General features: G+C 36.4%; 1 protein-coding gene across 3 annotated transcripts in view; it reads left to right on the top strand.

Moving 5' to 3' along the window:
- Positions 1 to 17,162, top strand: part of EPC2 (enhancer of polycomb homolog 2) — a 121,963-nt gene that overhangs the window by 37,356 nt on the left and 67,445 nt on the right. For all 3 annotated transcript variants that reach the window (XM_070423043.1, XM_070423042.1, XM_070423041.1), the window contains exon 2: positions 3,245 to 3,404. In XM_070423043.1, the coding sequence (XP_070279144.1) occupies positions 3,245 to 3,404 (160 nt within the window). The remainder of the gene's footprint in view (positions 1 to 3,244; positions 3,405 to 17,162) is intronic.

Raw genomic sequence — 17,162 nt, 5'->3', positions numbered from 1 at the left:
CTTTTTTTTTTTAATATATTTTATTGATTTTTTACAGAGAGGAAGGGAGAGGGATAGTTAGAAACATCAATGAGAGAGAAACATCGATCAGCCACCTCCTGCACATCTCCCACTGGGGATGTGCCCACAACCCAGGTACATGCCCTTGACCGGAATCGAACCTGGGACCTTTCAGTCCGCAGGCTGATGCTCTTATCCACTGAGCCAAACCAGTTTCGGCTTAATTTCTTTACAGATTGCTCATTGTTAGTATATAAGAACAACTGATTTTTGTGTGTTGACATATCCTGTAACATTGTTAAATTTATTAGTTCTAATTTGTTTACTAGTTGAAGTAATTTTCTTCTGTTCCTAGTATGTTGAGTGTTTTTCATGAAAGAATGTTGAATTTTGTTAATGCATTAATTGAAATGATCATGGTGGTATTTGTCCTTCATTCTTTTATTACGGTGCATTATATTGATAAATTTTTGAATCTTGCATTCCAGGAATAAATCCCACTTGGTCATGATATATAGTCACCATACTCTACATCCCCAGAATTTTATTAATCTTGTAACTGTGAGTTTATACCTTTGCACTAGCTTAACCCATTTCCTCCTTCCTTCACCCTCCTCCGTGCAGTATTTTTGTCCGATTTTGGTATTGGTAATATTGGCTTCATAAAATGACTTTGGAAATTTTCCCTTTTCTTTAATTTTTTAAAAATGTTTTTTATTCATTTATTTATTTTAAGAGAGGAAGGGGGAGAGAGATAGAAACATCAATGTGAGAGCAAAACATTGATTGGCTTCCTCCTGCTTGCCCACTACCACAGATCAAGCGGCTACTCGGGCATGTGCCCTGACTGTTCATTGAATCTGTGACCTCTTGGTGCATGGGATGATGCTCAATCCAATAAGCAACACTGGCTGGGCTTCTTTAATGTGTTTTTTTAAGAGTTTAAGAAGGATTGTTGTTAATTCTTTCTCCAGTGAAGCCATCTGGCCATGAGCTTTTCTAGTTACAGGTTTGTTCAGACTTTTTATTTTCATGATTTAATCTTGATAGGTTGCATGTTTCTAGAAATTTATCTGTTTATTCTAGATTACCCAATTCATTGGTGTATAATTGTTCATAGTAGTCTCATAATTCTCTTTATTTATGTGACATCATTTTTAATGTCTCATTTCTGATTTCTAGTATTTGGGTTTACTCCTATTTAGTTCAGTAACTAAGCTTTTGTCAATTTTATTGATCTTTTCAAAACAACTTTCTGTTTCATTGATTTTCCCCCTATGTTTTTATTTTCTATTTTATTTCTCCTCTAATATAGTCTTTCTTTTGCTAATTTACGATTTGTTTGTTCTTTTTCTAGTTTCATGAAATGTAATGTTAGGTTGTTGATTTGAAATCTTTTTAATGTAGATAGGATTTTAGTGCTATAAACTTCCCTCATAATATTGCTTTTGCTACATCCCTTAAGTTTAATTTTGAATTTTTGTTTTCATTTGTGTCAATATTTTCTAAATTCTCTTGTAATTTCTTTTTATCCTTTGGTTGTCCAAAAGTGTATTGTTCAGTTTTCATGTCTAAGGGTGGGGAAAATTAGGTTTACAGTTGTGAATACACAAAACAGAGTTTACTGTTGTGTTATTTATTAATTATTGTATTATTTTCCATATGGGCAACTGAAATCTACTCTTGCCTACCTCTGCATTTGTGAATTTTTCAGTTTTCCTGTTGCTGTTGATTTCTAGTTTCATTCTGTTGTGATTGTAAAAGATTCTTGGTATGATTTCAGTCTTCTTAAATTTGATAAAACTTGTTTTGTGCCCTAGTGTGTGATCTATCCTGGGAAATGTTTTGTGAGTGCATGAGAAGAATGAGTGTTCTGCTGTTGTTGAATGGAATGTTCCATTAAGTTCAGTTGATCTGTAGTGTTGTCTAAGTCCTTTTTCTTTGTTGATATTCTGTCTGATTGATCTATCTATTATTGAAATCTCCTGTGTGGTAAAATTCTCCTGTAAATCCATCAGGTCCAGATCTTTTGTTTGCTGGGAGCTTTTTAATTACTTCATTTTCATCAGTTGTTATTGGCCTATTCAGGTTTTCTGATTCTTCCTGATTCAGTTTTAGAAGATTTATATGTTTCTAGGAATTTGTTCATTTTTCCCAGGTTGTCCAGTTTGTTGGCATGTAGTTGTTCATAGTATTTGCTTACAATCCTTTGTATTTCTGTGGTGTCTGTTGTTACTTCACCTCTTTCATTTCTAATTTTATTTGGGTCCCCTCTCTTTGTTTCTCAATGAGTCTGGCTAAGAGTTCATCAGTCTTGTTTATCTTTTCTTGTTTATCACCTCTTGGATTCATTTATGTTTTGTACCAGTATTTTAGTTTCTATGTCATTTATTTCTGCTCTGATCTTTATTATTTCCTTCCATCTGGGCTTTTCTTGCTGCTCTCCTTCCAGTTTGTTTTGTTTTAGGGGATTTAAAAAAACCTTTAATCTGAATATGAAGGGGAATTTTTTGGGGGTAAGATAACCTAATTTTCCTTCCACAAGGTTATAGCTGGTTAGATGGTAATGGTCCACTGTGGGTCAAGGGAGAAAGTATGCATTAAGTGGGAGGTGATTGAAAGTATTAGAATCTGGTATATTTTATAAGAAGTTTTTGTTTAACTTTGTCTGTTGAGCATCATTTTATCTTTCTTTGAATTATCCAGAATTTTGTATTGTTGAAGTTTTTGCAATATAAATGCAGAAGACACTTAAAATCTGCAATAAAAATTATTTTCTTGCCATTTGCATATTTGTTTGTAACAAAATTATTTTCATTGCTACTTCATAACTGTAATTTTGCTACTGTTATAAATCGTAATGTAAATATCTGATATGCAGGATGTATTTTCATTGTTACAAATTGAACATAATTAAAGCATAGTGATTAATCACAAAAACAATATGTAATTATATATGTGTTTTCCGATGGTCTTAGGCAACCCCTGTGAAAGGGTCGTTTGACCCCCAAAGGGGTCACGACCCACAGGTTGAGAACCACTGATCTAAGGTGACATCTAACTATGAACCACAAGTATTAAAGGAGAGCAACAGCAATGTTTTCCTAATTTTGCAGCAAAGGAACTGTTTATAATTGATTCTTAAAGCACCTTGCTATTATTAAACCAAGTAAAACTTAAATATATTTATGCATTAAAGTAACATTATTAAAACAACTTATGTTGCCTACTTTACATTTTCCAGGAACATCACTTACAGCGAGCTATTTCAGCACAGCAAGTGTTTAGAGAGAAAAAAGAGAGCATGGTCATTCCAGTTCCTGAGGCAGAGAGCAACGTCAACTATTACAATCGCTTGTACAAAGGAGAGTTTAAACAACCCAAACAGTTCATTCATATTCAGCGTAAGTTTTTTAATTCATTATTTTCTGTTTGTAATTTAAAATCCTTTCTCTCTTTTGCCCAAAGAGATTGACATTTTTCAATTTGTATATACTGATTAATAGAAATGTAAAACATTAAGTAATAAAATCTCTCTGTGCTTATATCTGAACTTGGAGATCATTTCGAGTGTTAGTTGCATTTGGAGCATTTGATATTAATGTAGTGTAGGATTTTGTATAGCACTAGTTTTTATAAAATTCTAATTCTGCCTCCTTTATACACTCGTTTCTTTCCATTGTTACTAATTAAATGATTACCATCTCTTGCCTCTTTTAATAACCTCCTAATTATTATATTACTACCCTCATCTCCTTACCCTTTTCTAATTTATCTATTCACAAAGTCCATCACCACCAGAGTGTCTTCCCGAAGTGTCAGTCTAAATCCTACTGTTCTTTATTGTCTACTAGAGGCCCAGTGCATGAAACTCGTGCACTGGTAGGGTCCCTAGCGGCTGCTGGCTGCCAGCCAGGTACTCCCTCCCTTCCCCTGGCCGCCTGCCACTGCTGCTAGCCAGAGCCTCCCTCCCTTTCCCCAGCCGCTTGGCAGCGCCGGGGCCTCCCTCTCTTCCCCCAGCTGGCCCGCCCCCTAGTCGAACTCCCAGAAGAACTCCATTCGAGGGGACAATTTGCATACTATGCTTTTATTATATAGGATAGTAGGAGTTTTCAACCAACTCCTCACAGACATGCTACTGTCTTGTCTAATAGTGCACGCATACGCACCCACCCTCGGGTAGTTTGTTAGAATAGAGATTCCAGCATTTTGTTTAGGCCTACCTATCTAATAATCTCTGGTATGCAACTGTTATAAAGAATGTTTTAGCAGTTCCTCAGGTAATTCTGAAACATCTTCAGATTCATAGTCACAGGACTATAAGATCTGTTTTTTAAGTAGATTCCACAATGAATATGTTTTCATTTGTCATCTTTGAAATGAGATTGCATTTTTAAATTGTTATTGACCTGGATTGAAGTTTGGTTTAACTAAAGAGAATTTACATTTGTTTCTGCCAGGCATCTGAGACACTTGCCAATCTGAGAGCATTTTAAATTCTTGTCTTGTTTGTTTTCTTTGTTTGTTTTTGTACCACACTGGTAGCTTTAGTTCAGACTATAGACCTGCTTGGAGTTTAGTTCTCAGGGGGAGATTTTCCCCTTCCTTCTACCTAAGGGCAAGTAGAGAAATGCAAAGTTCTTTGCTTTTCCTTTCTGCATGACCAGTTTATTTTCTTACCGTACACTGAGGTTGTTGCCCTTTGGTAGAGCATGCAGCTTTATATAGGAGTATACTATGAAGTCTCCTAATAGACTCCAGCATAAAGTTGTTTTTTTTTCTTCCTTACTGTACATAAAGTCATGGTGCATTTGTAATTGATGTTTTTTGACAGAATTTAGTAATAGCCGGATTCTCCATTTTGAATACAAGCTACTTTGTGATTTATTCCCTGACAGCTCTGTTAACCTAATTTTCTGTTGTTTTTTCCCTTACTCTCTGCAACATAGGCACTAACTAAAAATCATACACATTTGCCTTGCTTTACATGTCACAATTACTTGCATGTGCTTTTCAAGTCTTCTTTCCCTTCTTATAGCTCATTTAAGGCCTAACTCACTTATAAAGTTTACCTACTTTTCTCATTCTACCTATCTTTTTTGCTTATCTCAGTATTTTGTACATACCTCTATTAGAGGATTCACCATATGTCATTGCAGTTATATGCAGCCATTCTTTCTCTCCTTTTAAACTGTGAGTTTTTTGAGGACAGTAGACTGTTTTCTTTTGTTTTTTTTATCTTTAGAATAAAGTGCATGGCTTATAGATGCTCAGTGAATGGCATGTTTGTTGACTGATTCAGTTGTTTTTAAATGACTTATAAGTCTGTTAGGTGTCATAACCATTTTCCAGAGACTGAAGCACTCAAGAAAAACACACATGCATACATTATTTGTGATATGTTTCCTCTGTGTTCTTTCATTTTGAGTCCCTTTAGCTTATTGAATTTGCCTTTTCTTTGCATCAGGAAGGAGATAACTGTTCACAATTGGAATTTTAAGAATTTGTCAAGCTAAAGTATCCATTTTTTATTTTATTTTAATAATAGTATAGCCAGACAATAGGACTATTTGTAAAATCTATTCTAGGAAACCAAGAAGGAAGAAATTGGGTGTAACCATCCAGGTCAGGCCCATTGGATACAGTAAACATTAATTTTGTATTGGTGTTTATTTGTTTGTTTTTCATTTTATTCTATTGTAAGAAATTTGAATAAAAATAACAGAAAATTATTTTAACCTTTTAGTCTATCAGCATATATATTCTATATACTATGCAATTTCATACTATACATACAATTTTTTATTCTGCTTTTCTACTTATGTTTTTTTTAAGTTTCTCAAGTTTTTATATTACGTAGTCTCTTATTTTCATTTTCAATGTATACTACTTTTTTATCAAATTGATTTTCCACAATTTGCTTACCTTTGTGATTATTATTGGCTTTAAGGTTATCTGTAGTAAAACTTAATCTTGTATTATTTAGGTGTTATTTTTTACAGGAAAGCTTAAAAAGTTATTTTTTTATATAACTCCTTTTAAGCCCTTAAATACAAGAAACTTCAGATAATATTGCTCTGGATTTTTCTTTTTCTTCTTTTATGATAGATTTGAAAGAATCCCCATTAGCCTGACTAGAAAAAGACATTGCAAAATTGCCACAGTAAGGTGGCCTAGTGCAGCCCTATCATATTGCTTGCCTGGGGTTTGGCAGAAACCTCTTTATTGGCCCTTCTGCTCTAGCTTCGTGCCTTCCGGTCCGTTGTCCACGCAGCCACTGTTGTAATCATTACTGATTTAGAATTTTTCAAAGACTCTGTTGTGAATAGGATAAAATTTTAACATTTGTTGTGCCTGTCCAGCCACAGTTCCCTGTGTGTTCTTTCACTATGACACCAGCCTTACTGAAATGACCTTTTGGAGAGAATTTCCTTTTCTTGACTCTAAGCTCCTGAGGAACAGAAGCTTCAACTCATTCACCATATAGTTCTTATAGTCCCAACACCTCACACCCCCAATTTCTGTCTTCATACTTTCAGCTATAATAATGAGCTCCTTGCAACTCTCTAACTTACGTCTTATTTTCTAATGTTTCCATGGCTTCACATAGCCCTTTACTTCTCTCTTCCACTTGTTAAAACATAACTTGTTCTCCAAATCTCGTCTTTAGGATTACCTTTAAGAGCCTTTTTCTGACCCCTTTAAGTCCTTGGCACTATTTACCTCAAGCTCTCCTGTGCCATGTTTGCACCCTCAGTGTGGCATTGACCGCTTTCAGTTGTGATTGTTGCCCTCTGTTGCTCAGTAAACATAATGCTCATTGAGAGCAGGGGAATTTTTTTCTTTTAATTTCACTGCCTAGTATAGTACCTAGCATGTGGTTAGGTATGTAATTATTTGCTGAGTAAATAAATGAGTGAATGGATAGTGTGGCTAAAAGCATACATATCAGGGCATTTTTTTTGACGTCCATCTTGTAGAACTCAAAATTGTATGCAGAATCAAATACAAGAATAAAATTATTGGTGTGTACAGCGAAATTGAGAAATCTGTTGTGTGAAGAATTTAGGGGAAAGGATATGTAGGGTAGAGCCCTCTTGTTATCTGTTAGAGGGGGAGAGGAACTCTCCCAAAGTAAATTGAATTCTGCTGTTTTGTATCTGTGGCCAAGATCTTAAACCCTGGCAAAGTGCCTGTGTGTATACTCTATTGTATACCTCAGTACACTTGAAGCTGGCTCCTCCTCAGTCTGATAAAGCTGACCAGTATACACTGGGAAAAGAAGAAAAATCCTATTTATTTAATGTAAAGTGAACCTGTCTAGTGCACTCGATTTTTAGCAAAAGTGAGACACATGTTGGTCTAACACCCAGCTTCAATCTCATTATCTTGGAATGTCCTTTGCTATTCTCATGAAACAAAAATTATGGTAATTGACCCTTAGCACTGGCAGGACAAACATGTTTTGATTAGAAAGAGTTGGAAAAGATCCCAAATGAAGAGCATTGTTTTGTTTATATAGTAAAACTTCTTGGTGAAAAGGATGCATTGTAGGAATATCATTTTCCTGTAAAATTGTCACTAGGATATGTATTAAGTCAAATTGAGCACAAATCCCATTAGATGACATCACACTTTTAAATAAATGCTAGAAAAACAGTCACAAGTATAAAAGCTGATTGTATCAAATTTGTGGAGAACCACATTCCAGGTGAGGCTGGATTCCAGTTTGGGGTAATTAGAGGGATTATAACAGGGATGATTAGCAAGGCCAGGCATTGAAGGCAGTCCACATTCTGATCAGGTATCTTTAAGTAGTTTTCCTCTTTTCTTGAGATTGAGCTGACCCTCCTTACTTTGGATGAAGCTGTGAATGTGGATACTAGGGCTGAAATGGTCAACCATTATCTGGGTACCTACTAATCCAGGAAGGAGAAAGAACTCCAGAACTCAGAAAATATTAAGATAATGCAAGGTGTTTTGGGCAAAAGCAAAATAATCATTTGGCAGTCTGGGATAGAGAGACCAAAGAGAAGTTTGGGTACAAGGAGAGTGCCCCTTGGGCCTATATGCATTTATTTATGTCCACTATGAAAAGAAGTTGTTTGGAGTGACTGAATAAAACACAGTGCAATATATTAAAGACTAGGGTTAAAAGAAGTCAGGGAGAAAATAAAAGATAGTATAGTAAGAGGTAAATTTGATGCATAGTGTTACATATTTTAGGCATGATATAATTAGACAAAGCCAAAAAGTAATGTTGGTTTTATGGTGCATATTTCAGTGGATGTTTCCTGGTACTGAAGCATTCAGAACTCTCCTGTGGGGCCACACAAAAAAGATACTGTCATATAACCAGCAGCACACCTGGTTGTGCTAATATGAGTTGCCATAAATAGGCCTTCAGCACATTCACTTAGCAACTAGCATCTCCAGAAAGATTCTTCAGTGACAACACACTGCCCTGAGAGTTGACACCTTTTAGCATCTTATCTGTCTCCCTGTCTATCATAAAAGACTAAATTTTCTTCCCATCTGACCCCAGTAATATAATTTCATGGACTGCCTATCTATAAAAATATTTTCTCATGCTTATTTCCTGAAAATTTTAATAGACTAAAAGTTTTTTTTCTACAGTTATGGGTAAAAAGCATAATAAAATATTTAACATTTACTGATTTTGCCCACATCCCATAGTGTTTTACATATGTTAACCAGTTAATTGCCACACGTCCAAAGTGGAAACTATCCCCACACACCACGATATTTTGAATTTAATTTAAAAAATCATCTGATTCTGGAGTTGAATAAAGGATGTCATCTTCTTCTTGGGAGGCGCTTGGTTCAATTATTTCTTCATCTGATGCCATTTATGGGGATTGAATTTTATTTGCACAATATAATGTATTACAACGATAAATTCAATAATAAAATAATAATTTTAATTCTACGGAAATACCAACAAAAGCGAGTGCGAAATAAAAATAAACCGTCAACATGAAAAGCCTCGAAAACACTAAATTTTGTTGATGTGCCAAAGACAAAATCTGTAAAAAAAAAATAATGAAGAATGCACACACCATGTTTACCATTTTAGGTGTGAAATTCATGATAACACAAGTCTCAAGTGTCGCAGTGTTTATCTCTCACGTGTCTGAGTGGCAGCCCTATTTATCGATATTGGAATTTCTTCCACATGTGCTGGAATATTTACGAACTTAGGTTACCATAATTTTCTTTACAAACCCAGAGATGTCACTAACAAGTTTGATTTTAAAATTGGGCGACCAGAGTTGATATGTGTGGTTTGCGGTTATAGACGCGCATGGCATGTGGGAAAGGTCTGCCGCTTGTGTCTATAAATGCTTATGGCTACAAAGGGTTAAAATACAAAGGAATCTTATGAGGCAGGTAATACATATATTTTGTTGATGTTGTTAATCCTTACTTGAGAATATTATTCCCATTGATTTTTAGAGAGAGTGGAAATGTGTGTGTGTGTGGAGGAGACATCAATGTTGCCTCCTGCACATGCACAACCAGGGTCGGGATAGGGCCTGCAACCCATGTACATGCCCTTGACTGGGAATCAAACCTGGATCATTCGGTTCATGGGCCCACACCCTATCCACTGACCAAAACTGGCCAGGGCTTTACCTTCTTTTTAAAGGAAGATGATGTAAAGAGCTCAAGGTAGTGCAACCAGCAAATGAAAGCGTCAGAATTAAAACCCAGGACATCTGGCTCTACAAGGTGCATGGTTTACTTTGATATACTGCTTCTCAGTCATGCCTCATTGTTATAAGATACAAATATTGATGTGCATTAAAAAAAATCCATTACTATTCATGTGTGGTTAATAGAATCAGCAGTGAGAATAAAGTATTTCTTTTTTGGATGGATACATTGCAGGATAGATGATTGGTTGTCTGCTGATAGAAAAGGGAGAGCTGGATGTGAAAGACAGATGTGAACACCTGCTATGACATTTTTCTGGTTTGGCCTGGCAGAGTTGCTTAAATAATGAAGCCTACTGTGCATGGGGATGAGGGAAGGTGCCAGGAAGAGGGAAAAGATTGAAGAAAAGAGAGCCATGAGAGTAATAAAAACACATTTTATAATTTTAAGTTAGTGTGGAGCTCCAGTAAAAAGGAGTGAATTTTATTAGCATTTAAAAAGGCCTCTGATCTAATATTTGTTAAAAAAAACACACACACAAAAAACTTTTCAGTTTTATCAATCAAAGATATTAGGAGGAGGAAGCCACTAGGGTGACAATATGGGGTAAGCCTTTAAGAAAAATTCCCATTCCAGTACATGTGCGCATGTGCATAAGTGTACACACACACACACATACACACACACACACACACACACACGCAATATAAGGAATCAGCCAAGAATTTTGGGCTCTGGGAACAGAGCTAGAGAATTGCTTCTGGTGCCTCTGGGTATCCTGACTTTCCAAGTTCAACCCATCTTTGAAGATAATCCTGCAATCCTGATAGAGCGAGGCCCAAGTTTAGAAGACTGTGTGGCAGGTACTGATTTCTAAAACCTCGAACAAAGTGCTGAGCTTGGCAAGCAATAAAATTTGCTTTGGGTGGAATGAACTGGACTGCATAGGACCTTGGTCAGATTTGCTTTATTTTCTATGTTTAACATTATCTGTCATGGTTGTACAGAGGAGCCTGAAATGGATAATAGAAATGATGTAAAAGATGTAAGAATACAAAAGCATTTATAATTTTGTTTATTAAATAATCCAAGATGATTATATTTTAGTGATTAAAATAATTGTTTTCAATATTGGAGAGTGGGGCATCCGACCAACCCCTCCTCCTCTACCAGCAGAGAAGTGCCCAGCTCACTCCCTCGGCCAGTGGAGCAGCGCCCCACCCAGCCCAATCCCTCCACCAGCGGAACATCATCCGGCCCAACCCCTTCACCAGTGGAGCAGCATCTAGTGGCCTGTCATTATCATCAGCTGAGCATTGCTAGGCCTGCCCTGCCACCTTCACATGTGGACCACCTGGACACAGGGAGCTGCTACCCCAACCCAGAATGCACGACTGCACGCCCTTGGACGACTGACCCCACTGCTTTGACACAGACCTGCCACAGCGAACCAGCACAACCAGTTAACTCTGGATGTACAGGCCAAACCCCATGAGTCTGTCTACTTCAACAGTGCCCCAGACTAACGGACTGCTAAAATGGGGAGACAAAGAAACAATCCCAAATGAAAGAAAAGGAGGACTTGCCAGAAAGGTAACTAAACGAAATGGAGGCAAGCAATTTGTTAGATAAAGAATTAAAGGAATAGTTATAAGGGTGCTCAAACAATTTAGGGAGATCTACAAGCAACTAATGAGAATTATAAGGAATTAATGATAACTACACCAACATGAAACGAGATGAAGCAATGAATGAGAATCAATCAAAATGAAGAATGACATAGCTGAAGTAAAGAATACCCTGGAAGGATGCAACAATAGATTAGAAGACGCTAAGGACTGAATCAGCGAATTAGAAGAGAAGGTAGAATAAAATACCCATTCAGAGCTGCAATTGGAAAACAATATTAAAAGTAGGAGAGTTTAAGGAGCGTTGGGACAGCATGAAACATAACAGCATTCATATAATAGGGGTACAAGAAGTAGAAGAATCTGAGCAAGTAATAGAGAACCTCTTTGAAGAAATAATGACAGAAAACTTCCCTGATCTGGGGAAGAAAAAAGTCACACAAGTCCAGGAAACAGAGAGTCCCGAACAAGATGAACCCAAAAGGACCCACACCGAGACACGTAATTAAAATGGCAGATGTTAAAGACACAATCTTAAAAGCTGCAAGAAAGAGACAAAGTTTCCTACAAAGGCGCTCCCATTAGACTGTCAGCTGATTTCTCAATAGAAATACTTCAGGCCAGAAGAGAATGACATGAAGTATACAAAATAATGAAAAGCAAGGGATTGAATCCAAGACTACTCTATCAACCAAGGCTATCATTCATAATGAAAGAAATTAGGAGTTCTGCAGACAAAAAATGACTAAGAGTTTATTACCACCAAACCAGCAATGCAAGAAATGCTACAGAGACTATTGTAACATGAAAGAGAGAGAGAGAGAGGGCAGAACACAGGCGTAAAGAGTAAAAATGGTAATATCTATCAATAATACCCTTAAATAATGGCTTAAATATTCAAATTAAAAGACATAGGGTAGCTGAATGGATAAGAATGTGTGTGTGTGTGTGCGTGTGTGTATTTCCTACAAGAGACCCACCTCAGAACAAAAGATTCACACAGATGAAAGTGAAGAGTTGAAGGCATGGAAAAATTTTTTACATGCACATGGAAATGAAAGGAAAGCTGGGAAGGATAGTAAAACTCATAATTGACAAAATATACTTCAAAATGAAGACCACTTCATAATACTAAAGGGATTGATACAACAAAGAGAATAAACCCTGGTAAACATATGTGTACCCAATATAGTAGCACCCAATTATATAAAAAAAACTTCTGGGGGACTTAAAGGGAGAGAGTGACAGCAATTCAATTATAGTAGGGAACTTTAACACCCCACTGACATCATGGGATAGTTCTAGACAAAAAAATCAACAAGGAGACAGTGACCCTGAATGACACACTAGATCAAATGGATTTAATTGACATTTACAGAATATTTCACCCCAGAGCTGTAGAATATACATTCTTTTATCTAGTGTACATGGGACATTATCAAAGATAGAGCACATGCTAGAACACAAACAAAGTCTCTACACATTCAGGAGGATTGAAATCATATCAAGCATCAACTTGGATCACAGTCACGTAAAACTAGCGATCAACAAATAAAAACACCCCAAAACAGTCAAGCACATGGAGGCTAAATAGCATGCTATTAACCCTTTGAGTGCCAACCAATATCCTAGGAACTATGCTAAAATTGCCAAGGCATTTTTGCTGATTTTACAGCAGTTTAGGAAAAAAAATTATGAGTCACAAGTAAATGAAGTTATGTATTCAATATCTTCCACAAAATCGTCATCTTCACAGCAAGAATTGACATATTTAGCAATATCATCATCACTAATAAAAGCAGACTTAGAACTGGACACTGCAGGAGGAGCGCGATGGCGCTCCGGCACTTTTGGCGAAAGACAGGAGGAGCGCGATCGCGCTCCCCAGCACTCTAGGGGTTAAACAGTGAATGGCTTACCAATGAGATCAAGAAAGAAAAAACTGCCCTAACTGGTTTGGCTCAATGGATAGAGCATCGGCCTGCAGACTGAAGGGTCCCAGGTTCAATTCCAGTCAAGGGCATGTACCTTGGTTGCAGGCACATCCCCAGTAGGGGGCGTGCAGGAGGCAGCTGATCAATGATTCTCGCTCATCAATGTTTCTAACTCTATCCCTTCCTCTCTGTAAAAAAAAAAATCAATAAAATATATTTTTAAAAAAAGAAAGAAAGAAAGAAAATACTTCCTGGAAACAAACAAAAATGAATGCACAACAGCCCAAAATCTTGGGACACAGCAAAAGCAGTCTTGAGAGGGAAGTTCATAGCATTACAAGCCTACTACAAGAAACAAAAAATTGCTCATAAACTAATTCTACAACTTAAAGACTTAGAAAGAGAACAAGAAAAGCCAAGAGTAAGCAGAAGGAAGGAAAAATAAAGATCAGACCAGAAATAAATGACAGACTAAAAAAAAATATAAGATCATTGAAACCAAGAGCTGATTCTTTGAAAAGATAAACAAGATTGGTGAACCCTTAGGCAGACTCATTGAAAAACAAAGAGGGGGAATCCAAATAAAATCAGAAATAAAAGAGGTGAAGTAACAAGGAACACCACAGAAATACAAAGCATTGTAAGCAAATACTGTGAACAACTATATGCCAACAAGCTGAACAACCTGGATAAAATGAACAAATTCCTAGGGAAATACAACCTTCCAAAACTGAATTAGGAAGAATCCGAAAACCTGAATAGGCCAATAACAACTGATGAAATTGAAGCACTAATCAAGAAACTCCTAGCAAACAAAAAGCCCTGGCCCAGACAGCTTCACAGGGGAGTTTTACCAAATACTCAAAGAAGAACTAACACCTATCCTCAAACTATTCCAGAAAATTCAAGAGGAAGGAATACTTCCAAGCTCATTTCTTGAGGCCAACATTATCCTAATTCAAAAACCAGTTAAAAACACTACAAAGGAAGAATTATAGGCCAATATCTCTGGTGAACATAAATGCTAAACTCCTCAACAAAATATTAGCAAATTGGATCCAGCAGTATATTAAAAAGATCATATACCATGACCAAGTGGGATTTATTCAGGGGATGCAAAGCTGTTAAAATATTTTCAAGCCAATAGATGTGATAAACAAATTGAATGGAAAAAATCACATGATCATATCAATAGATGGAGAAAAAAAGGATTCGATAAAATCCAACACCCATTTTTTATTAAAAAAACTCTCAACAAAGTGGGACTAGAGGGATTATACCTCAACATAATAAAGGCCATGTACGACAAACCTACAGCCAACCTCATACTCGGCAAAAAACTAACCATTTCCCCTAAGAACAGGAATACGACAGGAATGTCTGCTTTCACCACTCTTATTCTACATGGTACTGGAAGTCTTAGCCACAGCAATCAGACAAGAAGAAAAACTAAAAGGCATCCAAATTGGAAAGTAGGATGTAAAACCATCATTAATCACAGATGACATGATATTATGCATAGAAAACCATAAAGACCACCAAAAAAACTACTAGATTTAATAATTGACTTTGGCAATGTAGAAGGATACAGAATTATCACCCAGAAGTCATTGGCATTTTTATATACCAGTAATGAAATCTCAGAAAGAGAGACTAAGAAAATGGTTCCATTTACCATTGCAACTAAAATGTTAAAATACTTAAAAATAAACTTAACCAATGAGTTAAAAGACCTTTACTCAGAAACCTATGGAACATTGAAAAAAGAGATGGGAGATATAAATAAGTGGGAGGTTATACCATGTTTTTGGATTGGTAGAATCAACATCATTAAAATGTCCATACTACCCAAAGCAATTTATAGATTCAATGTGATCCCTATTAAAATACCAATAGCATATTCCACAGATCTAGAACAAACACTCCAAAAACTTTTGTGGAACCAAAAAAGAGCAACAGCAATCTTAAGAAAGAAGAACAAAGTTGGAGGGTTCACAATACCAGATATCAAGCTGTATTACAAAGCCACTGTAATAGAAACAGCCTGGTACTGGCACAAGAACAGACATAGATCAATGGAACAGAACAGAGAACCTGGAAATCAACGCCAGCCATTATGCTCTAATTACATAGAGTCTAATATTTCATAAAGGAGGCAAGAGCATACAGTGGAGTAAAAACAGTCTCTTCGATAAATGGTTTTGGGATAATTGGACAAGTACATGTAAAATGATGAAACTAGACCACCAACTTACACCATATACAAGAATAAGTTCAAAGTGGATAAGATTGAAATGTAAGTGGTGAAACCATAAAAATTCTTGAAAACGTTGGCAGCAAAAAAGCTGACATCTCAAGTAGCAAAATTTTCAGATACAACATCTAGGGCAAGAAAAACAAAGGAAAAAAAAACAAATAGGACTACATCAAAATAAAAGGCTTCTGCACAGCAAAAGAAACCACCATCAAAATGAAAAGGGAACCCACTGTATGGGAAAAACATAATTTACAATGATACATCTGTTAAGGGGTTAATTTACAACATATATATGAATAACCGGATATTAATGGGACATTGCAGCTTTGGTATTTATTTAGTTATTGACTATTTTAACGTGTATCAAGTTATGTGATTCATGTAGATTTTTAGATCTGTGTGGGGGGAAATCATACCTGATTTACATGATTACTTGAAAAATAAAATGAAATACTGTTAGAACATAGATGAGAAACATCAATTGGCTGCTGCATGCCCCCTACTGGGGATGGAGCCTGCTACCCAGGCATGTGCCCTGACCTCTTGGTGCATGGGTCAGTGCTCAAGCACTGAGCTACACCAGCCGGGCCACACACCTTACTTTTTAAAAAAAATCACTATTGCATTACTTAAGTCCTATCTGATATAATTAAGCTATATCCCCTCTCTAATGATGAAAATCTCTACCTGAAAGATTCAGAGAATTCACTTACCCATTCTCATAGTATGTGGTTCCCATAGTTGTAATCATTGCTACTAATTTTTGCTCGTAATGCTTATTATTTATATCAAATGTTGATTCTTCAAAGAGGGAGAGAAATGTCAGTTGGCTGGTCAGCAAAAACACTAATAAGAGTGTTTATAGTATAAACCTGGAGCTTTTTTTAGTCAAGTAGAGCAACTTGAATCACTGTGTGATCTTGTGGAAAGTAGCCTTGGACTTCTCTGCACTTTTTATATTTGTACATTGGGGAGGGAGTGTAAGGAAGGTCTCTGGCCAAGTCATAACTGTAGGAAATCTCAGAGAATCAAAGTCAAGGTTCACACTCTTGACTTTCAACATTAATGATCTCGGTACAATATCCAAGAACTGCTTGGCTTGGAAGCTATCAGAACCTTGGAGAGCTCCAAATAAAAGAGGAGATGGTGCTTGGGTTGCTTCTGAACTTTGAGAAACACTTGCTTGTCAGTAACTATTTTTTAAAGTTATGTGAAGCCTGAGAAAAAGATTTACAAATTTTATTTATTTTTAAAATATTTTTATTGCTTTTTAGAGAGGAAGGAAGAGGGAGAAAGAGAAATATCCATGTGAGAGTAGAACATCGATTGAGCCACAACCTGGACATGTGCCCGGACTGGGAATTGAACCAGCAACCTTTTGGTGCACAGGATGATGCCCAACCAGCTGAACGACAGCCAGGGCAACTTACAAATTTTAAAAGTTCAGCCAGTTATCTTATATTAGACATAAGTAAAGTTTGTAATATTTTAAGAGCAAGGACTTGGGTTTAGATCAGAGGTTCTCAAAACATTGTCCATCATAACTTGGGAACTTGTTAGAAATGCAAATTCACAAGCCGTTTCCAGATCTACTGAGTCAGAAATGGGTGCTCAAGCTCAGTAATCTGTTAACAAGCCAAACAGATGATTGTGGTGAATGCTAAA

Source organism: Myotis yumanensis, unplaced genomic scaffold, assembly GCF_028538775.1.
Source record: "Myotis yumanensis isolate MYYU_CA2020_CCGP unplaced genomic scaffold, mMyoYum1.0.hap1 SCAF_8, whole genome shotgun sequence".
In the NCBI taxonomy this organism is placed as follows: domain Eukaryota; kingdom Metazoa; phylum Chordata; class Mammalia; order Chiroptera; family Vespertilionidae; genus Myotis; species Myotis yumanensis.
Note: the sequence above shows the minus strand (reverse complement) of the source record. Positions and strands in the feature narration are given on the sequence as shown.